This window comes from Canis aureus, chromosome 4 (genome assembly GCF_053574225.1).
Source record: "Canis aureus isolate CA01 chromosome 4, VMU_Caureus_v.1.0, whole genome shotgun sequence".
In the NCBI taxonomy this organism is placed as follows: Eukaryota; Metazoa; Chordata; class Mammalia; order Carnivora; family Canidae; genus Canis; species Canis aureus.
In genome coordinates, this window is record NC_135614.1 from 4,175,469 (window position 1) to 4,203,451 (window position 27,983).

General features: G+C 36.2%; 1 protein-coding gene across 4 annotated transcripts in view; it reads right to left on the reverse strand.

Annotated features, from left to right (window-relative positions):
* Positions 1 to 27,983, reverse strand: part of RYR2 (ryanodine receptor 2) — a 727,449-nt gene that overhangs the window by 405,425 nt on the left and 294,041 nt on the right. For all 4 annotated transcript variants that reach the window (XM_077894379.1, XM_077894378.1, XM_077894377.1 and 1 more), the window contains exons 5-10: positions 21,929 to 21,943; positions 14,901 to 14,975; positions 11,953 to 12,031; positions 8,933 to 9,045; positions 1,438 to 1,537; positions 643 to 739 (exon numbers count right to left, since the gene is read on the reverse strand). In XM_077894379.1, coding sequence (XP_077750505.1) covers positions 643 to 739; positions 1,438 to 1,537; positions 8,933 to 9,045; positions 11,953 to 12,031; positions 14,901 to 14,975; positions 21,929 to 21,943 — 479 coding nt within the window. The remainder of the gene's footprint in view (positions 1 to 642; positions 740 to 1,437; positions 1,538 to 8,932; positions 9,046 to 11,952; positions 12,032 to 14,900; positions 14,976 to 21,928; positions 21,944 to 27,983) is intronic.

Sequence of the window (27,983 nt, forward strand, 5' to 3'; positions counted from 1 at the left end):
ATGCCTTCTCTCACAGTAATCTATTTGTGTGTTCAACTCACTATTCACCCATTAATTCATCAAAGCAGAACATTGAAATCATCCTAAATATTTTATAGTTTTTGCACTATCTGTGCACATTTCCCAGTGATTCAGATGACTTCAGTCTCTACCCAATGCCAACAAATATTAATGTGAGAGAGCAACTATAATCACATAAAATATTCGGGGGAGTGGTCAATTTTATTATGTATGAAGGTAAGTGGGAGGTAGCAGAAAAAAGGTCCCACTTTTGTGCCATTTGAGAACTCTGACTTTGAAACTGAATTTGGGACTAAACACTCCAAAAAGAAAATTAATCAAAACTAAGAACATTTAAGGAAGTTTTAAGTAGTTTAATGCATTCACTCTTCCCACTGTTTTAGTCAATACTTCTGACCATGTTTTATTCATACAAAAACTTTTAGCAGTTCTATCAAAAAGTAATAAAAACATGTTAAATAACATAATAAAAAACTTCTAAAGAGGCTGACACATGGATCCCTTCAATGGAAAGAGTGTAATGGCTTACTTTCTATTATCCAAGTGGCCTGAAGAGACATACTCTTAATTAAAAAAAAAATATATCAAGGCAAGGCTCAGGATGCTGGGCTTAATACCAACCTCCGCTGCTCTTCACCGTGCTCTCCCGAAGGGACAGTGAGGCATTCATCCATGTGTCCATGCAGCAACCTGAGGACGTCACCACCAATTAGATACCCTGTAAGGATTGAAATTCAGTCACATTTGAACAGTCATGGTTAGATGCCGACAGCTGGACAGATCATCTGGTCCAATCTTCTATTGTCATAGACAGAGAAACAGAAACTCAGTGAGGCTTCATTACCTGGCCAAAATCACAGAGATGAATGGTGCCACCTGCTCAGGGTTCCAAAGTCCCACAGTTAGAGATGGCCCCACTAGAAAACATGACCTCAACCTCATAAAATCCTCCATTCAACACATAAGCATGGGTAGGTTCAGATTTGAACTTGTATAAGTGAGAACAATCAGAACACAAATGCAGATATTTCCCGAGAATCCTGATGCATAAACACTATTTTGATCTGGCCCTAAGTCACCCAACCATGGAAGAGGAGAAACCTCGATATTAGCCTAACTGAGCAATACCATGAGACCAAAACACAAGAGTAAATAACATCTGGAAAGGTAGCATGTAAAGCACGCACAAATAAGCAAAAGCTGAGATTATCATAAAAATAAAAACAAGATCAATCTTAATACAAACTTCACTTTTAAAGAGCAATTTAAACAAGATTCTTAAATGTCATGTATCTGCATTCTAGAATATTCTGACACAAAATGCTTTAATTAACAATCTGCTCATTATCACAATTCCAAAGATGATTGTCAACTGTGCATGAAGGATGAGCCCTCTAATTGAAGTGGAGTTTTTACCTTGGGCTGCTTCGCTTCCTGAGCTGATTGGGGCCACGCTCCAAAGAGTCTGCTGGAAAGCAGCATCCACGTGTAAGCTGCCGTTGCCATAAGACAAGTGCTGCAGGAGAGGCAAAAGGAGGTATCTCTTCAGGCTCTTTGAAGGTCTTATTACATAAGTGTTTCTGGCAGCTCAAACTTAACATTGCAGATTTGGACATGTCCACTGAGAACATCTATTTCAATCATGTCACTGAGTAATTAAGAGACTAGCAGAAGAAAAATTAAAGTTCCTATTTGACTGTAGGTATTTTTCAACTTCATTCTAAGCCACTCATCTGAAAACACACAAACAAAACTATGAAAATAAATATGTGTTAAAACAGACTATTTTGTTCTAAAGGTTTATTGACAAACAAAACTGTACAGAGTTGTCACTTATCATTAAAATTGTAATTAAGTTTCTTACATATCATACGTGACAGTTTTTTGAAAGTGAGGTATGTAAAATCTACTGGATCAAAGTTTTAGTTTTATAGGATCCTTTGGGAACTTTTATCTGCAATTTAATATAATAGCCATTAGGTGGCAATATTTCCTTATACAAAACTGGGACAATAAATTTTCTCCAAAATTCAGATCTTACAAATTTCAGATTTTCCTTCTTAAATAGAAATGCACTATAGTAATATATTTCATATTCTTGAGTGCCATAGTATATGAGTTATCACATGATTGGTAAAGAAAAACAAAATTATGAGTACAGCTAAATGCCTTGTTCATTTTACTAATCATTACTTGGCAGCCTCTAGAACTTCAAATATATAGAGAACAACCACTTTTTCCCTAGAATCATCTCAGTAAACAACAACAGTATTCTCCAATACTTCTCCAATGCTTACAGCCTAAGCTTTTAAAGTCTTTAGCTCTCCTAGATTTTCGCCAGAAATCTGACCGTCTTAGCTAGATGAAGAGGAATCAGAGTCATGCCGATATACTCCACAGACCATAAAAAATCATATACAGACCAGAGTACTGTAAAGTTCTCTTACCTAAACATATCACTCTTAAGTCACTTGCAAAAATAGGTATTTCAATATCTTTCTCTTAGGAACAAATCATACAAAGTTTGACATCCGACATGTATGCAGTCATCTTACCCATAGTCTTTCCAATCAAAATTAGAAGTTTACCAGTCAATGCATCAGATTGAGCAGGCCCTTGCTCTGACCCTCTCCTTATCTCAACCAGCTATGTGCCCGTTTACAATCTCTTAGCCGCAGCCTGTCCCACTGACACAAATCCCAGCTGAGATTTGGTTGTTCTATTTCTGACCCAATATTAAAATTCTCTATTTACAAATAAATCATATATGCACTCAGCTTCCACAACCAATAAAAATATATGTTCCTTCAGAGCAATCATCTCATGATGTAATTGTTCTGTGTTTTTTTCTTTCCCCATCTCATAAGCTATTAGACACAGGCTCACACCTGTATACCTTGCAGTGAGCAGCATTGTTCATGAAGTATGTGGAGAAGCCAACCAAACCTTCAAAATCAAAGTAGTATAAGCCAAAAAAAATTTGAGGTTATTCCATAGATATTCTTACTTCAATGAGTTGAGTCAAAATGACAACACACACACACACACACACACACACACACACACAAATCCATATGGATTTTACCATACCATGAGAAGAGGATTCAAAATACCAGTGCTTATACTTTTACTTTTGAATTTGAGTGAAAGTTCATACCATGTTATGATAAGTAGGCTACTATCATTTATTAATTCATCATGTTTCACTGAACATACTATGTATGCAGCACTGTATTACATATTAATAGAACACATTATCCTGAGAGTGCTTGTAACATGGAAGGGAAGGTAAAATATACACACAAAATGCTACAGGTCAGCGTTGTTTTGTTTTTTGTTTTTTTAATGTTAGATGAAATGTAATCAAAGTGATATAGGAATTGAGAAAACAGGACGCTTTAGCCAACCTAACTGGAATACACTTCGGTGCGTTGACCCTTGAGGACAGGTGACATCTACACAAGAGAGAAGGTATTTCCTGAGGGATGAGGGGTTTGAAGGCCAGTAGGACTGTTTGGTCTGGGCCACTCATTTCTCTATTTAGAGATGCTGTTCCCAATAAGCTTATACATACAATGATTTGCACATGCGTAATAATAATGTTAATATGCTAAGTGTAGAATGCTTAAAACGGGCCAAAATCTTTATGAAACAATTTCCATTTTGTAAACCAGTTTGGAGGTTTTCATTTTTTAATATACCGGAAACCTCATATTTGGAAGTGGCCTGGACCTCACAACAGGCTGTGATAAGGGGAATGCTGTGACAAAAAGTAGAGGGTATCCAAGGGGCAGAGATATGGGAACATATTGCTCAGCAGAGAGTTTCATCTGTGGGGCTCAGAGCATATATTTAGGAAGACAGTGAGAGATGGATCCGCAGAGAAATCTGGTTCCAGAACAAGGGACTCACACTTGACAAGGAGGAGCCACTATGGAAAAATAATGGGGTGGGGAGAAGGGTTGAGATGTAATTTTCAAATCCTATCTAAGTTAAAAGATAAGTAATATCTATGAATGGACCATAAAAATACAAAAATTTCAGTTTGCTAGAGAAAGTCCAAAAAGCATCCTTAAGATCGTATTATTCCATATAAACTTATCTAGATAATGCTCACCCTTCTCAAGAAAATATCCTGGAGGCATAACTATTTTTGGATGTTTCTAATTCATTTTGCTGCTTAAACAGCACAGGGAAATCTGAGAAAGAACAGGAGCAAGTCAGGCCTGTCCTATTAAATATTCAGAAGGCAGTAACAATTTCAATTACTAAAACTAAGATAAGTTGTCCTTAAAGCAAAACAGATGTTGTCAGAGGGTGAAAGAAAAGCTGGCCTCAGGCTGAAACATGTAACTACTCTAGAATTTACAAACCATGGTAGCATCAACCCACCAGCAAAGATCACTTTGACTCCTCTGTTGATGACTCTCCAGATCTAATACCCACAGGCATCCACTGAGGATCTTGTCAAAAAATGCAGATTTGAACTCAGGAAGCAAGCAAGTGACAACCAAGGCTGCTGGTTCAAGAATGGCATTTTGAGTAACAGGACAGTTTATAATAGAAGCACAAAATCTCAAACAGGATATTCTAAATCATCTGGCAGAAGTTCTTAACCTGAACTTTGTTAGCTTTGTTAACTTTTAGTTTTCCTTATTATCCTATGCATTTATTTTATGTATTTTAAAGCCTTACAATGACAAGTGGTCAATAAGCTTTCTCAGATTGCCAAAGGGGTCTATGGCACAAAAATTTTTAAGAATATCTGAATCCAACCTTTATCGAATGCATTTATTCAACACATCCATTTCTCTAAGCATCAGGCATTTGGGCCCTGGTGAGCAACATTTGAGACAAATTATCATCCAGTGACAGGGAATAGAAGTAAGCAAGACATATCACCCTGCAAGCTTCATTTGTTTTTTTCTGAGAAAAAAATGAGGGGCACAGAACAGATATGTTTTCCAAATGTAATATTCTATGCTCCCATCACCTGAGCTACAGAGAGAAAAAAAAAGGCTCAGAGTAAATAAATTTTAAAAATGCGATGTTTGATGCAATAATTAGCTTGAAAATATTTATGGTTGCTGTCCTTTTAGTTATCGATATTTTTATGCAACTTGAGGCAGTTCAGCAACTTATTCAATGCCATCAAAACACAAAGTAACTCTTAATAGAAATTCAGAGATGGGTAGCGGAGAGGTAGGGAAATGTTTATGAAGCCCAGAAGAGTCTTCTTTAAGCATCTGTCATCATTCTTTTGACTGTGGGGTTCTGCTCTTCCTAATTTACTTTCAGACAGTGGTTTGTTTGGCAATGTTTTCATGGATCTTAAAAACAAAAAAACCCACACCTGTTTCTATAGATGGCCTAATTAAGAAAAAAAATTTTTAAAAATCTATGTTTCCAATGCAAGCAATCCAATCCACGGGTTGAAGACTTCTTTGTGTACCAGGGTTATTTCATGTCCTTCTAAACCAATAAAAATTGTTCTGTATGCTTTACCTTATTTTGTTTAGTTTGAAATAGACACAGTCAGCAATACCTACTTGGCCATGTTTTCTCTACTTTAAATTTTTTGTGTCTCCTATATTTAAGCTGCTTTGCCCAAGTCTTCTTTAAAAGAAAAACTAAGTAGTTCCACTATGAGCAAAGGCATTTTTCCTACTCTTGGCTATCCCTGAAATGAGGATTAAGATATCATTCCATATTAGAATATGAAACAGCCAGATGAGAAGACAGTATTTGGATGAGTGGTTTATAACCATTTCTAGAGATAAGACACTTTATTTGCAGGAAATCATATGCAGAGATACAGCATGGAAACAGGAGGGCAGAGCCCGGGGCTCCCAGTGCCCAGCACAGCACCCTTTTCCATCCATGAGTCACCTCTGCAGAGCACAGGATGAAAATCAGGCCTTTAAAGCCCATTTCAGCCAGTTAGCCCCCCAACATTTATGAGCTATATTAGAATACCAAATGCACATTTCGATAGCTTAACCTCAGCTTAACTACCACAGTTAGTGGACAGAAAACAGATCAAAGGTCAATATAGACACTCATGTCCAAAAGTTACAAATCCAAGGACTTGAAATTTATAGTAGTTTTAACTAAAGTGTGTTCAGCCAAAGTTCTTGTTTACTTTTAAGCACATCAGCAACTTCCCAGAATGTGAATCTGGCTTTCCATGATAGACCTTTACCTAAAATCCACTCTACTACTCCCTTCACTGCTCTCTTCCCAACCTTCTTTTCTGGTTCAATATCTGCCCTTTCCTTAACCATTCTTAGTAAGTACAAACTTCCCAGGTAAATAGTGGTTAGTGACTCATAAGCAATTCTTCAATGTACCATTCACAAAGCTACAAGTCTTGCGTGGATCAAAGCATTTAATCCTCTCAACGTCCCTTGTGAGCTGGGTTCTTTATTATCAGCACACTGCAGATGAAGAAACTGAAGAGTTTTAGGAAGTTATATGATTGGCCCAGGCTCATACTTACCAGGCCTTCCACCAATAAACAAATATACAGACACAGAGAGCCCAATCTTAGTTATCCAGTTTCAGTATGTAGATTATTCCAACTACCATATTCCCAAGTCCCTTTCACCCCTTCACTTCTTGCCTATATGCCACTTTCTCTAGATCCTTCTAATCAACCACCGTGGCAATTTGGGATAATAATGAACCATCTCCATATCCTTTGCCCATAATGTAAACTGTGACACTTACTTACTGCTTTGTAATATTCTCATACAGTTTCACATGTGTTTGGTTCATTTTTTCCACTCATTCTCTGAGGGTAGAAACCATGTGCCATGTACCCTTGGTCCTTCCTGTGGTTTCTACAATATGCTAGGTGCATAGAGATGAACAGTAAAAGCAGTGACTTCATTACCAAATGAAAATGAAACCTGAACAGTCAGGTTAGCCATCGTTTGTAGCACTCTAAAATATTACCAGAAAAGGAACTTGCATAAATTGGCCAAAATGCAGCTTGAAAAGAAGTTGTGAATTTCATTAATCTTGAGGTTTATTTATTTCTAAAGGCAAAAGAAGGTGAACCTCATGCATTATGATTATTGCTATTATGTGTATAGTGCTTTTTCAATCAAACCATATTCAAATTCATTATGTTATTGCTTCATCCAGAAACCTTGTGTTAAGTATAATCATCACCATTTTGCAAGGGAGAAAGCCAGAACTCCAGGGATTAAGTGACTCTCTCAGACATGTGGTGGGAGAATTGATGCTAGAAGCCCTCACCCCTGTAAGATTGCGAGTTTTCTACTCCTTTGGTGCATAATGATGACATTATGTCAAGTAAAGTCTGCCATGGAGTGTGAAGTACAAGTCATACAGCAAAAAACATGAACAGTTATGCCAAAATCAAAATAAGATATGTGTATCTTTAAAAGTGTGCACGGATTATTTTTAGCTTCTATTGGTTTCCATGTAAAACTACAACTGAAAATGTCTGTCTCCTGATCAAGATGTACAGCATTTTAATACAGTATTTTAAAAAGCATAGGCATACAGCAAGTGCTTAATAAATGCTTATTTCACAGGCTGACACACTTGTATTTTCCTAGAAATGTGGATGGTGCCGGTTTCCACCTGCACTGGTTACAAGGCAAAACGAGAGACATGCTCCAGGCCTCCTTTTAGCTAGGCAATGCTAGATGTTCCATTTAACTTAACACTCCCTGTCAGTTACACGAACACTGTTCCATCATTTCCCTGTCTTCATCATTACTTCCTTCCACAGAGCAAGTAAAACAAAACCGTTCTCACTTCAAAATTGGAATTAAATGTTTTGGTAAGCAAAAACTGACTTCCAATACCCCCAAATCCCCACTAATTCCATGTTCATAGAGCAAGGAGTGCCAACTACCTACTTAATTCTAAATCAAGAACACACAAATAATATTTTGATTTATGGCTGTCAGAAGACACTTTCTATAAACCGGTGTCTGCTTAACTGAAACCATGTTTTACTTCTGATTTTTATTTCAATCATCATCCACTATGATGTTTGGAATTTTTCATAGAAATATTCATGTAAAGTTTATAATACCCCATTTAATCTTAAATTACTTTTTAAAGAATATTTAAGTCTTCTCTACATCCAAAGTGGGGCTTGAACTCATAGCCCCAGGATTAAGAGTCACATGCTTTACCAACTGAGTCAACCAAGCATTGCTGTTTGTCTGACTACTTTTCCAACCTTAAATAAAAAGAATATTTTCCACTGGTGTCCTTCACACTCCCACTGATTTCACTCTTCTGCGAATATGATTATTCTTTAGCAAAAATACAGTCTACTAAGTACATTAAATCAAACATATAATGGCCTTGCCACAAAAATAAAATACACCTTCAAAGATCAAACAAACTTCTTTTTCATTCCCCTATTTCTAATCCCTGCCCTCTGAAACAATGCTGTGTGGATGAGACTGGAACTGCTTTTCATTTTCCCTATTTCTCCTTTCTCACCAGGGCATGAGCCTCTCCATATTTATAACCTGCTTTCATGAATGTCAAAATAGGTAATCACAAACTCATTAATATAGCCTTCTTCAGCGGGCACAGAACAAGGTATGCAGAATTCTGAATTCATAATGAAACCGTGTTCACATGCCATTAATACAATAATCCAAGAACAGGTGCCATCAGGATCATGAACACACAAACTAAGCGTACAGGAAGCCTGTCTAAATAAACTTGGGAGGCCACATTTGCACAAAGGTCATAGTATCCCTCTACTTATGGAGTTGTCACTCATCAAAGACAGATATGGACTTATTTCTAAGCAACTTCCCTAGATAATTTGCAATCTGTGGTTTACAGAGAAAGTTGCGTTGGCCTGTGCCTTATTCTATCACCAAACGCATGACCAAACGATCCCACTTACCAGATACCTCTCAGAGGACACACTGACTAAGATGAGGTCATCTCCAACTCGAACCTTTTCTCCTTCCGACCGCTGCTTAGAGGCAGGGTGAATAGTCCACCAGCAAGCCTCACCTGCAGGATGAGCATAAAGAGATACCTCTTACTTTAAAATCAATTCTTTGACAGTGCCCCCAAAATAAAAAAGAGCGATAAAATAAGGCTTACAAATCAGCCTCCTGAAAATAAATAAAATGGTCTGTCCGACACAGCTTCCAGAAGTTTGAGATTTACTGCAAGTTCATCTCACAGACCATGAAAATCAAAAGGCTTAGGCCAAATTAGCTTAGGATAAAGACATATTGAAATGCAAAGATTCTTTTCATGGAATCCAGTTGTGGCATTTTGCAAAGTTTGGTGTCTCTCCCCTCTACTAAGAGTTGCTATAAGGATATTTATTTACCCCATAGGCCAAATTTACCAGTGATGCTCATCTTACTGCATTCTTTATATAATCACATGCTCATTGCTCTCTGTACTAACATCTAGTTTTCTGGCACATGATTTTCAAAAGGACTTGGAGTGTTGTAATGCGAAAATTGTGTTACAGCTATCTTAAAACTCTGTACTCTTGTGGGATATGGATTAAAAATAGATACAAAGGGTTGTCACTGAAATTGTACTCTTCTGTGCCTTGTTTTATTCTTTAATATGTGGTAGTTTTCACTAATCTAAGGGTAAAATATAAGAGAATCCTACTATGTAAGGATACATTCTAAAAATATCTGGGTACACATTAAATCAAATCATATCTTCTAGAACAAGTCAAGCATAAGCCTTATGAGCCACATATCAATTCGGTCTCCAGTCCCATTAGCTAAGATAAAAACTTAAGCAAACCATTCTTTAATCTATCTATAGTCCCTTTTAGAGTCTAAATGTAAGTTCTATTCAAAAATGAAAAGTTTTTCAGTGATATCTGTTATGTAATACTTATTCTGCCCCTGTGACCAGCTTTATTATTTTTCCCTAACACATAATGTTTTCTTCTTTACTAATTCCCCAATGTCAGAATTTAAGTTCCATAACCCTATGTTTCGTTCACTGGGGTTCCCTCATCTCCTACTAGCATACTGTAGGCACTAAAATAAAAATTCATTTTGCATAACTGTGTAAATTAATTACCCAATAACATTTCTTAAGCATTCTTACAACCAGTATGTATGTCCTGAGATGCTTTTTCTTTTTTTTTAAGATTTTGTTTATTTATTCATGAGAGACAGAGAGAGAGAGAGGCAGAGAGACACAGGCAGAGGGAGAAGCAGGCAGAGGGAGAAGCAGGCTCCATGCAGGGAGCCTGACATGGGACTCGATCCCAGGTCTCTAGGATCACGCCCTGGGCTGAAGACAGTGCTAAACCACTGAGCCATTCGGGCTGCCCCTGAGATGCTTTTCTTAAATGAACCACAGTCTTATTTGAATGTCATCTTACAGGATCTGTTATTCATTCAATTCACATTTTCAGAGTTGCAGGGAATTTTCATTCATTCACTCAAACATTTACAAAGTCCCCACTATTGGTTAATCATTTCTTTAGTAGCTGGGGGGATACATCAATCAACAAGGAAGAAAAGCCATCTGCCTTTTTTAATATGATCAAGGTAGGCACATAACAAAAAATACAGTAATTCAGCAATTCAGAAAAAGTAAAAAGTAGCATAATAGGGTTGGACATGGGGGAGGGACTGCCTTGTTTTGTTGTTTTGATTGTTACATAATCGTCTCAATATATGAAAACAAATTACAGATCCTGCATGTCCTTTACTCCTTTTGAGAGAGAAAACTGAAGACTTTTTCACACAACTGATGCTGAAGTAAATTGAAAGAGAAAAATTTTAAAAATGAGTAAAAATACAGAGGAATGACTGAGCTGCTATAAAATGAAATAAAAATCCAAACAGTATTTATCTTGCAGTGCCTGGGTGCCTCAGTTGGTTAAATGACCAACTCTTGGTTTCAGCTCAGGTCAGGATCTCAGGGTAAGCATGGGGCTCCATGCTCAGCAGGTAATCTCCTTCTCCCTCTCCCTCTGCCAGCACCTCTAAAATAAATAAATAAAATTAAAAAAAACAACAAAACCAGTATTTATCTTTTTGGTGCCTAGGATTCTGGAATTTGTCATGCATGGTGATATGTTGGTCTATTAACAGTTAATTAGGTTAGTAAGTGTTACTTTATTCTTAGCCATTTTTTGTCTGTGAAAAATTTAGAGTATGGGAAATTAGGAAGGAGGAAGGAAGGGGGTAGGTGTGATAGCTTGATCCCACCCGTGAAAGGAACTGCTGAGTAAGATGTGGTCTATTTCCCTCCTTTTTTTTTTTTCTACTTGGTTTTTTATTTATTTTTAATTCCAAAAGTCATGCATGCTCATTGTAAAAGATTAAATAAATCACACTGGAGGTATATAAAGTGTAAAGTCCTCATAGCACTGAGAACAGAAACATAAATAGAGCCTATGTCCTATTTCAATTCTCTGAAAAGATAAATGTGTTAATGTATACATTTTTTGTTTCAAAATACAAAAATACACTAGTATTTGGAAATATAGGCCTTTGGACAGAGCAATGAAGCAGACTTTCATTTCCTCCCTTTTATGCTTGACTGCTGACATTGAGTATGATACATTTTTTTGACTTAAAATATTTTTAAGGTAAAAGATGAAGGAGATGTGCAGTAATATTTCATGAACTGATCCATGCACACTAATATGGTCAACAGCCAGTAATGTATGTAATAAGCATTGTTTTTCTATCCAAGTCCCTAAAAAGAATAAGGTTTGAGGTATACTTTGAACATAAAGCAATAGGAACAGTATACTTCCTCCTTCTACTAAAAACTTTCCTTTAAAGGTCATTCGGTTTTTCCCTGACTCCATCCATAAGAACATTTATCTAACGTATCTCTGTGTCCTATCACTTCTTCCAGTCCAAGCCCTGCCATGCCCTCACTAAATACAGCCTCACTGGTGACCAAAGTGCTCACCTGTTGTGTCCTCTTGCAAGCCAACATCAAAGGCCAGTTTATCAGTTGAAGACCGGGAGGTGGAGAGGCAGCACAGATACTAAAAGATACAGAATCAGTAGTTGTCACTCAACATTTATAATCCTATGGGAGTCTAATTCTGACGCATAGTTTGGTATCAGTAAACCTCTATCGATCTTTTTCTTCATATCTGGATGCTTCTGTGCAGAACCCAGGTTTTTCATCGTCTGAGGTAGAACAACACTTATGCAGCAGTCATTAGGAGCAATGTTCTAAAGGAGATGAACTCTTTTTCCCTCTCCCTCATGAAAAGACTAAGGAAATGTGTTCTGTCAGGAAAAGAAGAAACATAACTGGGTATATGTTTGTATGTCTCTCACTTCATGGATATTCATGATCATAAGCAAAAGTACAACCTGATCTGACAGTTGGAAATCTCTCTTCCAAACAGAAATTTGAAAACTATTCACTCTCATCTCCTACTTTTGTTTTCATTTTTAAGTTTTTATTCTCTGAAATCCATCTGGAATTTATTTTGGTGCACAGCATGTCACCTCACTGCAGTGAGGTTTTATCGTGTGTGTGTGTGTGTGTGTGTGTGTTTATTGCAACACCATCATCGCCTTAAATCTCCCCTCCTCTTTCAGTTTCCCTAATTGTATTTTCTTGTACATAAAGTTTCAGATAATTTGTCAGTTCAACTCCCTTAACCTCCATCCCAAACTCCAAAATCTTGTTAGCTGGTATAAGAATGAGGACACAAGGATGAATGCAGTATGAGGTCAAGATACACTACAATCTATAGCAAACAAGTGTTCGATCCACAAGTACAGGAGCCCTGCAAAGAGTACTCAGAGACAATTCAGGCATTGAGCAAGCCTAGATCTCCCAGAGTCACTGGACCAATAATGTAAAGCCTAGAAAATTCTTATTGTGAAATTGGTCCATCCATCTCAGCAAGTGTCTATAAGTGTGAGGAGGAAGGAAATGAACTAATCAGGGGATAGATGTGCTGGCATATTAAGTGGAAGTCAGTGCTATGGGGATACAAAATCAAATTGACCTGGAGATTCCAATTTCTGTCTTTTGACTGCAAACCACTGGCTCTCAGAGTTATAGAAAAGATACATCAGAGGTCCTCAAACATTGTTCTTAGTCACTGTAGGAATATGAGTTTAACCTTGAGAAAGGCTGCCCATGGTGGTACCTGAGGTTTTCTGCCTTTATCCTGTTAAAGTTCTCTGTGATATTTGCAATAATATTACAATACTAGGCACTGTAACTATTAACATATATTTTTTCTTCCCATAATGTTCACAGCAACTATGAGGTAGGTAATATAATTATTCCACTAAATGTTCATTAAGTTCCATGAGGACAAGGACATGACCTTATTCACTACTATATCCAGTACCCTGAACAGTGCCTAGAACACAGTAAGTGCTAAATAATATTTATTGAATAGATGAATAAAATTTTAACATGCAATTATAGCCTTAAAGAAGTTCAACACAGTATCCAAGGCTGAACACCATATAGGAAAGTGAGCCTGAACCTAGATCTACTGACCAAGTCCAGGATCCTAACCTTGTTTTCTTAAAACAGACCCTCTTATTTATTATTTAATGCAGTTTTTATGTTTTGATTGGTATTAGAAATAGAAGTCTTTCCATGAATTTTGAATTCATGATTGCTGTATGCAAATAGGTTGTATTTATACATTTCTCTAGTATCCAGCTACTTTATTAGAGTACATTCCTTAATTTTATTTCATATCTTGCTGTGTCAGCCAAGATTTCTGGAACATCAGATAGGTATTTTCGGTTTTATTTATTTATTTGTTTGTTTGTTTGAATTAGTTTTGTCAAGAATCACTTTAGTGTGTGACAATTAAGATTGATGTTCATTACTGGTTTGACATTTATATTTTCTTTATCATGAGAAATGAATCATCACTGCTTAGTTTTTATTAGAAATAGATGTTGAATTTTATTAGATCCTTTTTCAGCACCTGTTAAGATGATCACAATTTTCTTATTTGATTCTATTTATATGATGAAGCACACTAATAAAAATGGTATTAAGTCATCATTAAAATCGTATCTATACTTTTCCCATACTTCTCTTCCTATTCTTTTGAATTCTTAACCAGAATTTTAAGTCAGATATTCACACTGGTATTTGTGATTAGGATTGACAATTTTTAATATGTTTTGGGTACTGATATTGCGGCTATGCTTAGTTACCTGTTCTTGTATGATTTAAATACTACCAGAATTATCTTCATCCTAAAAGGGATAATCAATTATATTATGCTTCCAAATGCTGGGCTATTTAAATAATGTGAAAAATGCTTATGCTACAATAATATGTTTTTAAAAATCAGGATATAAGTTTGGTTTTGTGGTAAGATCTCAACTATGTAAAAAAGAAATTCTCAAGAACAGAAAAGATTACAATTTTTAAAAAGTCCCCACTTTCATTAACATGATCTGTAATTTCCAAATTTTATAAAATGAATATGTATTGCTTTCATAACTTAATAAAGCTTTCAAAAGAATAGAATGACTATAAAAATATATAAAAGTGCAAATATATACCTAGATAGATAGATGGAAATGTATATGGATACCTATACCTATAAGGATAACCCATATTGGATACAGCTTTTTTATCTTATCAAATATTTTGTATTTGATTCTTACGCCTCCCTCCTCCTAAAATCAGTCTATTAAAAGTCACAAGTGATAGAACTGAGGACTTTACAGATCATCTAAGCTAACTCTCATTTTATAAATGAGAAAATTAAAGAGGACACAAAGATATTAAAGAACACATACAATTACAGAATTCATTAATACTATCACTAGAAATACTATTACTAACATTTCCTGATGATGTATATCTAAACAGACCCTATGAGAGATGATATCCAAATGCCTACTCACCATACCACTGTAGGAATGGCGTAGCAATATGGCATGTCCATACAGAAGTGTTCGATGACCACCACCTTGAGCAGTCTGTGTAGAAAACAGAAAGGATCAACAAGAAAAAAAAAAAAAGAGTAAACTTAACTAAGTCAGTAAAATACTCTCTTGTTATCAAGGAAAAGTTTAGTGGGAAAGCATAACATACACCTAAGCAAAGTTCTATCATAAGAATATTTAAATTGGAGTGAGGCTATCAAGGAAATCTCTACTGTAGCTACAGTTGATCTAGTCCTCAAAGAATAAACTTGATTTTGGTAATTATCATAATTTATAATTATTTATTAGTTATTTATTGTCTGTATTTCCCATTATATTGTGACCTGCATTGGGTAGGGGCTATGGTACTTTATTCACCATCCTTTTCCAGGTTCTCAGCAAAAATGCATGGGACACAATAAGGACTAGAAAAATACCTGCTAAATGAATGAATCTTCTTAAAACACAAAACTGATCAAACCATCTACAGGTTTAAGACTTTTATCATGCCTTCCAATTGTTTTTAAAAGAGTTCACATTTTTTTTTATATGAAAGAGGCATGCTTCTCAAATTTTAGCATGCTTACAAATCACCAGGAGAACTCAGGATAGACAGTGATGATGTTAACTTGTGTATGTGGACTTTAAGAAGTGAAGAAAGTACATTAATATCTAATACTACTATACTCTTTTCACTCAGAAGATACCTCTCCCTATGGTTCCATACAATTTCTTAAAATATTTTCTTAAAATAAAAAATAATTTACATGTTATGCTCAAAAGACCACAGAATCGTTCTTAGAACAGGTATGGAAAGGTATTCAAATAAGAAAAACTGCTTTTAAAAAAAGGAGACTCACTTTTCTCATTTCCTGAGAGTAAAAGGGAAAATGTCTACTTTGCAAAAACATAGTCCTCCTCAGAACTTGTCTTATCTGGATCACTTTGATAGGAGCTTGGCTTTTCATATCATACGTGGGCTCCAAAGTCATAAAATACTGCCGTGCTTGAATAACACTCGACAGTCATACCAATCAAAACAACATTTTTAAGAAATGAAAGAAAAGGCCTTAGATTTAACCCAAAGTGGAAAGTACTCCTTTTAATCTAAGACTTTGCCTATATAGTTCACTTATATATAATACACATACACACACACACAAAGACACAAATGTTCAAGTTGGTGAAGCTAATGCAGATAGTGTAGTGTCTGAATTTCAACTATAGATTTTATGCAATTAGACAATTATGCATTTTACACTGTAGATTGCCTCACCACTTAAATACAAATCTATGCCACAGATTTGGATTTAGTAGAACTCCCATCAAAGTAGGCAGATAACCCACACTAAGCTAACTTTGTTGCTTAAGAGAGCACTGTTAACACAAAAAGAATGCAACTTCTGTCTCAGGGTCTGCACTACTTGCCCTCTAACTTGTCATTTTAAAAGATACTATTCTGGGGCACCTGGGTGGCTCAGTGGTTGAGCATCTGCCTTTGGCTCAGGTTGTGGTCCTGGGGTCCTGGGATCCAGTCCCACAACAGGGTCCCTGCATGGAGCCTGCTTCTCCCTCTGCCTGTGTCTCTGCCTCTCTCTCTGTATCACGCATGAATAAATAAATAAGATCTTTAAAAAAATTAAAATAAAAGATACCACTCTACCTGACTCCAAATCAGAAAAAAAAAAAAAAAAGTGTAATTTCCATTCTTGAGCAGAGTGGATAACCCGTTCCGTTCACAGTCAATAAACATTTGTCAAAAAAAATTACGCATGTGAGATGTATCCAAAAAGGTACCTTAGTTCTTTTCTGTGTTTTCTGATTTGGTCAGTCATATTAGTTTTTTTTGTTAAATTTGGCCTGGTCCTTGCTTTCATTTAAGTGAGCAAATATTTAGGGACTACACCACTGTTGTAGGGAACTTCTGGTAGCTACCTTTAAGGTCATTCTTTCAAGGTTCTACAACACTGTGCTTATGTGGATGGTGGAATCCCCTGGAGCAATTTCAATGAGTAAAAGATCATCACTGCTGGGTGATGAATTACTTCAGTACCCCAGAACAAAATGTCCGTTTTCACTTTAGTCCCCCAAACCTAAACCTATAAGCATTCAGATATATGACCATATTATGCTATCAGAATCCTGCTAGGACCAACTAGATAGAAGTCCATCAAGCTCATGGAGCAGGAAGCTCAAAGCTGGCCTGCCTCTCAAGATCACACATGGGAAAAGATAATCTTGGCATTTTGTGAAGTCAATATGTTACCTGTTGGTAGATACTCTACCCATATCTACACATGGGTAGAGTAAGTAGAGCTTTCAAATGTACCAACTGAAAAAAGAAGTGGAGTGTGTGTGGGGGGGTCTTTTTCCTTTCTGTGTGTGTATGTCATTTATCTGACAATTCTCTGTCCTCCCCATTGGCCTTCCCCATTCCCCCCATTTGTACAGTACAAGCAATAAAGACACTCATTGGAAAAAAAAAAGTGGGAAATGAAATTTTCTATAAGGCAAATAACCTTTCAATTTACACTAATGCCATCTATACTTCAACTAGTCCTGCTAATTCTCCAGTAAGTATTATAAGAGAGAAATACTCTGTCCTACTTGTTCAAAAAGTCAGAAGTCCACCATCTGAGAGGTACGGTACACCTGATGCCAAGGGTATTATGCATAATAAGCTTATGCAATGCTTTCTTCTGCATCGAGAATGAATGTTTTCTCTGAAAATCCTATTTACTCACTCAATAATTATATACTGGATCCCATGTAGGTTCCTTCAAATATTTGCAAACTAACAGCAAAGAAAATGAAGTTTAAGAATTAATTCTTTATATTTTCTTAATGCCTCCAACTATGTGATGGATTATCAGATCCTCTTCATAAAAGTATTGCCTGAAATGTACAGCCTTTGAAGTATATTTCCAGGTGTGACTTAGGCCCTACCTGTCCCTGAAAATACAGCTGTCAATCACCACAGCCTAGCCCTATCTCTGTGGTCGCTAAGCCTGTGGTACAAGTAGTGAGCAGGCCTCAAGCAGAACTGGAATCCAGAAGTCAACTTCTGCTAGACTACTGTCCTCTCCTGTAGATGATGGGGTCTACATGAAGGTGCTGCTGCCCTCTTAGGGAAAATAGCAACAACGAAAACATTAACAGCTATCATCTCCAAATTCTCTACATATTTCCGATGTTGGAGAGCTAGGCATCAGTTATGAAAAGGTAAAAATTGACTTTTTTTAACATATCAATTAAAAACATGTTTTCGGTTCTGTGTGTGGGTTTGGTCTCATTACTTCTGAAATGACTGACAAGCTTAATGATACACAACAGTGTAAAAAACAAGAGCTCGTGAGCTCTAGGTGGATAAAAGAGTCCTGAGTACATTCAAACAAAATCTAAGCACCATTGCTGTATGTATTCTAAATCAACCTCATCTCAAGTTTTACACAAATTATCTTATTTAGTATTAATAGGCATTTCTACGCCTCTAGCTGGCCAGGATCTTGCCAAAGATGTCCAATTAGGGGATCCATTTTATAAGTAAAAGCTTTTATGTAAATGCTTCTACATTTACATTTATTTAGAACAATATGTAGTCAATGGGCATAATTTATTCATCTGTTCTCCTCTGTGGGAAGGGAGACAAATTGGATCACTGTAACTACATCTGAAGTATTACTGTCAAAAAGCTTAAAATGTGAGCAGAAAAGCATAAAACATAAAACCATAATAGCAATGACTTAGATAAACTAAAGGAGTTTATAGGCACATAAAAATTACCAGCACTATGTTTCTGTTGTTTGGGTTGTCTTTTGTTGTTGTTTTTGGTATTTTGTTTTGTTTTGTTTTTGGCTCTGTGTTCTTTAAATCTGTGTTTGTGTTATATATTAGTTTATTAGCATGTCTCTAGTATGGCTGCTGTTTAAAACTCTAATTTACTAACCATATAATATCTAAATATTTTATGGTTTTTTGTTTTTCTAGTTTTTTTTTCTGTACAGAAGTGCTATGTTAACAAATGTAGGACATTACTCATAATTCCAGGTCCTTTTATGCAAATTTTTTTAATAAGTCAGACTACAGAACTTCTCTATAGTCCTTGACTGCTATGACATAACATGCCATTTAGAAGTAAAATAGTGAAATCTTAACAGTAATGTATTATTGCAGGTAATACTTAGCTACACTGCCAAAATTTAAAACAACAGGTAACAACAATAAGAAATTCACATTTGAGAACTCCTTTTATTGTGTTCAGCTATTAAAGCAGAGAAGCTTTCCGGTTTACCTTCAAATACTAATAGTAAAACTTGAGAAATGAGTTGTTCCAGGGAGAAAAATAGAAAAATATCTCCATGCCTAAGCTTTCATATCATCTGAAAAGGACCTAAAACTGCAAATCTGAACAGCACAAGATCAACCAGAGCCACACAGAATTACAGAGTCTGGTGTTCTGGTCAACCTATGGGTCCCCCAGTACCAGGAGATACTCCTAGTCCTGCCATCTTTAATAGCAAATCACATAACAGACTCACAGGATGACTATAATAACTAATGAGAAATCTGGCTTTGGTTCGCAAAATAAATGTGTCTGACAAAGTCAATTTAACATTGTCAAGACAGCCACTTGGCACTAGATGGTTTACTTCTGATAGGGTCTTAACCAAAAGTCTCCAAGTGGCGGGGGAGGGGGGGCAGATCTAACATCTATTGCAGTACGAACCAACCATTGTGCCCAAGAGCAGAAATGGGCTCCCACCACAAGCAAGCATCTGTCTGTTTCAAGGAGGTTAACATATACCTGTCCAGGTATGAAACCCACAGACAATCATGATCGAAAGGGGGATGCCTGGGTGGCTCAGCAGTTGAGCATCTGCCTTTGGCTCAGGTCATGATCCTAGGACCAAGTCCCACCACAGAGATCCTGCTTCTCCCTTTACCTATGTCTCTGCCTCTCTCTCTGTGTCTCTCTCATGAATAAATAAATAAAGTATTTAAAAAAAAATAATGATTGAAAGGTTAAAGCTGAAGAAAATTCAGCATCTCTTCCCTTTTAAGAGGCTTAAATTACTATCATTTCAAGCATATACCCTCTACTCAAGTTCTAACCTTTCTAGATCTTGCAATGCAGGTAAGATAATAAGCCACTGGACTTCTGGCTTTGCGGTTAAAAGGAGTAAGAGCCTAATTAAATTATTTTAGGTATGCTACCTGGTTTAAATTGATTCTATATATCATCTTTTTGTTTGCATTGATTTTTATATGCACCAGACTCTCATGAAAGAGCTTGAAACAAGTTTCAGGTAACTTCCATTCACCCTTGTCCAAGTAGATATGGCATTAGATAAAGGATTGATATGATAAAATGGCAAGACAATAAAAGGAGTACAGTAAATACAGATTGGGCTAGAGAAATTGAATTTCTCAAACCCAATTTCATTAGTTATGCATTAACATTTGCAAGGAGGACATATTCAGGCTTTGCTGCTATTTATACCATTTTGCCAACTAAAATGCTACATGTTTCATGTAATATCATCTACATGTTTCAAGATGTTTAATTAAGTAGTTAATCTTCTCTCTCCCAGTGTTATACTTAGTATCTTCTACCAAAACTAATAGCTGCAGTTATTTGAAATTTTGGAAAATTTTTTGTGTCCTTTTGACAGATGGCTCCAAAGAAGTGCTCTGCTCTGTCATCCCATCCAAACTGTCAAATTCTTAATGTTCATGAATAAGTCTGGTTGTTGGGACCCTACAATGCTCCTAGTTCAGAGTTTTGGAAAATATGAATGACAGACTTAGCTAGGTAAGTCCACAGACTAATGGGAACACTTGGTTCCTTTCCTTACATGCCACCTTTCTAATCTGCATCCAGAATTTTAACAGGTCTCATAGTTTATACCTTTTTAATAATATTCCTTTGAATTTTTAAATTATAATAAGCCCTTACTAAGTGAATACAATAAATTTCTCTGAATACTGTTCCTTGACTCTTAGGATAAAAAACTAAATTTCAAAAAAAAAAAAAAACTAAATTTCATGAATGTCATACAAACAATATGATAGATACGTAAAAATGAAACTAAAAAAATTTCTAGTTTATATATCAGAAGAATAACATTCTGCTCTTCCCTTCTTTGCATATTTTCTTCAATAACATGAACAAGTACTTTCCTCTTTGAGTTTGTCTCCTTTTAAAACCTTCCCATTTTTCTAATTTGGTTAGAAATGAAAAGGGGTTAAATCATTTTCACTTCTCCTAGAGTAGGTAATTCAATAACTTGGTGCCTCTTCTAATTTCCCAGAGTATCAATTTCCTACTATATTCATGCAATACAGCTTAAAAACAAAATAGTCAATATGATCCTCAGAGTGAAAAAAAAATCTTTTTTTTTTTTTTAAAGTAAGCTCCATATCCATCCTAGAGCCCAAGGTGGGACTTAAATCATGATCCTGAGATCAAGACCTGAACAGAGATTAAGAGCTGATTCCCTAAGTCACCTGCCAGAAATGGAAACTCTAAAGAAAAGCCATTGAAAAAATATATGTTTTAACAAGAGAAATTCTTTTCTTTTTTTAAGATTTTATTTATTTACTCATAGAGACACAGAGAGAGAGAGAGGCCAAGACACAGGCAGAGGGAGAAGCAGGCTCCACCCAGAGAGCCCAAAGTGGGACTCGATCCCGGGTCTCCAGGATCACGCCCTGGGCTGCAGGTGGTGCTAAACCTCTGCGCCACCAGGGCTGCCCTTAACAAGAGAAATTCTTAACATTGGCTAAATAAAACTTTACATATTACAATATGACCCAAGATGTCAAAAGCTGTTCAATAAGTTGTCAAATCTAAATGCATGGTTTATTTAAATTTAAAAGTTCCAAAGTTTAATTTTTAAAAACAAAAGTGTGAAAAGTGCCATAAATTCAAAAATAAACAAATACATGTAACCAAACTTCAAATGCATAAAGTATTACATACTTAAACAGATGATTCAATGCCTTACCTTCATCATGAATTTCTGTGGGGGCATAAGAAAAAGAGAATAAACATTAAGTACACATTATTTCAATGACTTATTTTTAAATACCTCTTATTTATAAAGATTCCACTGTTCCAAATGGGGTCATGTGAACAATAAGCATAAAAAAATCACACTCACTGTGGTGTCACAAGGAAAATTAATATCATCTACATGCTAGAAAGAAAGCTGTAGCAAGCAAAACTCTCTTTAAAAATGTCTTTACATTAGTTTTTCCTATTTCTGTGAAAGCATGCTGCTCTACTTTAATGCATGATTCAATTTATAACATTGCTAAGCACCCAAAAACCCAAAAATCTCAAAAATTACACTTCAAAATGCTTTAAAGTTTTTTGATTTCATGTTTTTGCATAAAGATGCCGTAATATAAATAGCAACCCAAACAAAGTTTAGTAATAGTGGATTAGCAGCAGGTAAAGTGGATCGGAAACTAAAATGCTATGATAAGCTGCTCCTTTTTCATGCAAAATAACAAGAAGCAAGTCCTACATATTATATATTGTGAGATGTGAATTTCAGAGAAAAAAATCGCAATAACTTTTGTCCCTTAAAATTGCACAGCCTCTTCTCATGATTTACATATATTATAATCATTCTTTTTTGCTTCTACAAAGCATAATGTGTGCGTGGCATTTCTTCAATTTCCTTTAGACCCATATAGTTTGACTCCCTCTTCTTAGGATATGTACTCAAAGGTTTTAGAGCTAAGAAGGAAGAATGACATTATATTTCCAAACTTAGGGTTAAATTTAGTTGTCACAGTGTGTAAGCCCTATGGAGAAAAGATACACATATATACATTCATTTTAAAGAAAACAGCAAGGGGAAGTTTTCTAACAGATATTTCTAAGTATCACAGCAATTTTCCTGAAACATACATGCATAGTATTTTATATATTACTAAATGGCAACTCTATTGTGACTCAGGGCTTTCTTTTATTTTTAATATTATAATTTGTTTAAAGTTTTATTTATTTAAGTTATCTCTACACCCAACATGGGGCTCAAACTCACAAACCCAAGATCAAGAGTTTCATGCTCTTCTGACTGAACCAGTCAGGCACCCCTTTACTATTATAATTTTAAGGAAAGAATGTAAAGAACCATTTCATTCTTATCTTTAAAAATATAGGCTGTTTGCTTACATTTTTGTAAGTGATATCAATGGTAAATGACATCAGAAAACTCATTTTTCATGATGAAACTGACCAGTCACATCATATATGTAATCTCTGGTGATACAGCTACCACTACATGAGGAATTAGGAAAAACCATTTTTAAGCCTTAACTCAAAGAAAAACAAAAATCCAAACTTTTTTGCTACAGATATGGTTTATGACAGACACATTATTCATGAGATTTTTTTTTAATTGATCTAGGTTTTGGCCATTTTTTCCTTGAGAAATATTCTCAGCCTGATTTTTGTCAGTTATCTAAAGTTAAACTACTTCAAGACTGTAGTAAATACAAAAAAAGAATGATCAGGGGAGTCTGAGGGCTGCTATTCACAGTTTCTAAGTTGTTTAGCTGCAAGAAGGATAAGACATAAGGGAAAGTAATCGGGATAGAGGATAAAAGAGAATGAATACTGAAAATATTGATAAAAGAAAATGAATACTGAAAATTAGCAAGGCCAAAATATTCATCTGCAGAATAGCAGATGTAATAGACATACATTATCAAAAGATAATCAAATGCATGATAGGTTATTTGTGGCATTACTAACATGAGCTTTTTGTACAAATCATCTCTTGGTCCATCTGGCTTAAGTGCTAGTGGTAAGAAAGTGGTAACACTGTGAGAAATTCAAAGTGGATCATTCAAGGGAAAAAAGAAAGCAAGATCCATTAGAACAAAAATGATAAATAAGTTATTTTAATCTCATTGTAAACTGTAGATATGATAAAAAGCAACAGAAAAAGAATAACAAAAATCCTTTAAAAATTGCTTATGTGATTAAAAAAAACTCATGCATAAAGATAATATTGAAGAGAATAGACTTGATGTAGGTTAGAGAGTATCACCTTATGCTTACAAGTTTACAATTATTTATTTCCCTCATGAGAAGATAATTAGATAAAACCTCAAATTGTATTAGATGATATACAGAAATGCAGGGCTATAAACACAATTAGACTCCAGGCACCAACATGTATTGACACTGCTTTCTGTCTTAAAAGAAACTGGTGGAGGATGAAACCCAAAGGGGGTAAATTTTAGTTCCTTTGGGTAAAACCGCAAGTGGCAGTACTTAAGTGTCCCAGGTTTAGTCCCAGAATTGGTAGGTCAGATGATGCACCAAATGTGAGCAAGAATTGGGCATACCACATATTATGCAAAATGAACATGAACCAGCAAGGGAAATGGTGTTTAGGCTTAACTCCAACATAGATAGCCCTGGGGTCTAATGGATGGCAAACTGAAGCCCAGAATAGTCTCTGGCCTCTTAAGAGTATGTCATTTGATCTAGCACATGAGAAACACCTTGGGGATTTTGCTTGCAAATGATCATGAGTAGAAAAACAAATCAAACAGTAATACTCTACTCTGAAAATTGTAATCAAACACCGGACATCAAGAGAATGCATAATTGCATTCAATCTGTTGCTGGTGTAAGGACACAGTGATTCAGGTAACATAAAAACCTCCTCCACCATAATTACACCTTTCAGGTCAACCTTGAATTTTTTAAACTGTTATTTCAATTTTGTGAGATGACAGTTGATTTAAAAAATTAATACTTTGGTATATGGACCTGTTTTAGAAGTTTCAAAAGAACCTTTACTGAAATGTCTTCTCAAAAATTATATAGATACAGAATTAGCCCAAAACAAACATTTGGAGGCTTGTCACTAAGGAGAATCATCCAATGTGACAATCGGAGAGACGGGGCAAAATTTTGACTCAGGAATCCTTTTGTTTTAAAATGAAGTTTCTGGGACACCTGCATGGCTCAGTGGTTGAGCGTCTGCCTTCGGCTCAGGAGTGATCCTGGAGTCCTGGGATCAAGTCCCACATTGCACTTCCTGCAAGGAGCCTGCTTCTCTCTCTGCCTATGTCTCTGCCTCTATCTCTGTGTCTCTCGCGAATAAATAAATAAAATATTTTAAAAAATTGAAGTTTCGTTTAACAGGGTGAAATGTCCTACCCTGCACACAAGCTATCCATCGAATTTCACCTCATATGTCACCTTTTCTCTCCAAGTCTCAAGATGCTATGATTTCTCCATAATCTTCCAACTGGTAATAGCTCTAGTTTGGGAGTGAGGATTCAATTGGTAAACCTCATTATGTTGTCTTTCACCACCAAAGACTTGTTGTTATTGGTGGCTATTTTTTTTTACTTAAGTCTGACACGTAATTATTATATTAGTTTCAGGTGTATAACATATTAATTCAACAATCTATACATTACTCCACGTTGCCCACAATAAGTGTAGTTGCCATACATTACTACAGTATTACTGACTATATTCCCTAGGCTGTGATTTACTTTATTTTTTTTTTAAGATTTATTTATTTATTTATTTATTCATGAGAGACAGAGAGAGAGAGAGAGAGAGAGAGAGAGAGGGAGAGATACAGGCAGAGGGAAAAGCAGGCTCCATGCAGGGAGCCCGATATGCGACTCGATCCCGGGACTCCAGGATCATGCCCTAGGCCAAAGGCAGGTGCTAAACCCATGAGCCACCCAGGGATCGCCCTGTGACTTAACTTTATAATTGGAAGTCTGTACCTCCTAATCCCCTTCACCTACTTTGCCCATCCCCTTGACCTCCCCTCTGGCCATGACTAGTTCTCTATGAGTCTGTTTCTGGAGAGTTTTTTGGTTCATTTGTTTTGTTTATTAGATTGCACATATAAGTGAAATGATACAGTATTTATCTCCCTTCTTCTGACTTACTTCACTTATCATAATACCCTCTAGGCCCATACAGGTTGGTGCTGTTTTAAGTTAATCATATTTCCAACATATTTCAGGGAACAAAAGTTTAAGATGAACAAGTCCAAGTTTCAAGTGTGTACCAATAGAGACTATCGAATAGCATAGATGGATATAGATTTGTAAAAACAACCCCCTCAACTATTTTTATGATGTATGTAAATGTTTAACTTTCTAGGGATTCCCCGCTGAAAATATCCAAGACTGAACTGATTGACATACATGTTGATTGTAGGCCCAGAAAGCATATAAAGGGGGCCCATGAGAGAGTAATGGTACTTGTAGCCATAGAACCCATGGCTACACTCTCACATTGTCCTTATTAATGATGATCACTGGCATCTAATGCTATGAACATGCTGGTATCTTTTTAGAAATTCATTATATTTTGGGGAGCAGATGGGTAGTAATGTTGTCATTTTCAACCTATCGACAACTCTGTACAGGCAGGGTTTATTTAGACAGACTGCCTTTGAGTATAATGGATTTGACATATATATGTGTGCAATTATCTAGTTCTTCTCTAAAAGGGTAAAGAAAAATAAATGATTCTGGTAAATCCTCCCATTTTATCTCTCAGATACATGTTTGTAAATCATCAAGCTGCATGAACATCTAAAATATGAAACAGAAGAGCTAGCTACCAAGGGCTTTCCTCTTTGTGTAGCTTGTCTCATAAAAAAAAAAAAAAATTCCTCTAAATCAAAAACAACAAATTGATCTCTACACAGAACATATGGATTATAATGACCAGAAGGTACATAAAGTCTCACTTTATACTCAGACTACCACCAACATATAGAAAACTGTGTATATTAAGATATAAAAGATTCTAATTTCTTTCAAATCATTTCAAGCATGAATGAACCTTGGTAACATGAAAGTATTTCACAGATCCTGACATAAGAGTACTTGCACATGAAAACATGTTATTTTTTTGTACTGCTATTGAGTTAGGAATATTTGAAAGAATTTTGTATTTTGATAATTACAACAGCATCCATGTGTTCTTGAAAAGAACAAGGAAATACATGAGACCTTGTCCAGTCTATAAACAATGCTTCACATAGAAAAATCTCACAATCTTTTCCATCCCTTCTCCCTAACTCCAACCATGACACAATCCCAGGTCCCGTGTTTAGACCAATGCTATGGGTTAGGGGTGCCAGAAGGCTGGGCAGCAGTAGAGGAAAATAAAAGGCAATCAATCACCTGTTAATCCAGGACTCACCAACATTATTCTCCCTTGGTGTATGAAGAGCAGCATTTGATTACTCAATGGGCTCATAATTAAATGTAAAATACTCAAAGATGCTCAAAAAGACCTTGGGAAGTAAGTGGAGAGAGGAAGAGAAGAGGGAGGGAGACAAGAAAAGATGAAGACAGACTGACTGACCTTGGATGACGCTATCCAGAATTACAGTCAGAAAATGTATTAAGAAGCTATTATTAAGAAGCCATTGTAATTTCCATGTATATTGAAGTTTTAGAAAGCTCCTAAAGGTCTTCATCTGGGGTTGTTAAATGCAGTACATATATAAGCAAGCATAACAGTGTTAAAATAGGATGCCTGTGATCTGAATTTCAGCAAGGTGAAAATTTGCTTGTTGCCCTTGGCTGATCCCCAGTTCTGGTCTTCCAGAAGCAGTTGGAGAGCAAAGAAATAGTTTCTTGGAAGTTCTGGTAGGCTCAGAGTCCTGCTCTCCCCCCACCGCAAGCCCAGTGAGAGTGGCTTCAGGGACACCTGTACCCTCAGGAAGCAGAACCCAAGAGACCAGCGTCTGACTGTGTCTGGAGATCCAGATAAAGAGACAGGCTAAGACAGGCTCTGTGGCAGCAGAGTGCAGGGCTGCCACTGCCTGTTTGTTGGCAGTAAGGTGGCTTACTGCCAACAAACAGGCCCCCCAGAAAGAGCCAGCCTGGGGATGTCTGAAATGCCCCCAAGAGACCTTAGAAAACAAGGCAATCATCACCACCACCCAGCTGCGGGGACCACAGACTGCAGCAAGAGAACCATTGGTCAGACTTCTGGTGATGGGCACTCCCCAGAAAACCCTCCGAAGTGTCCCAAAGAGA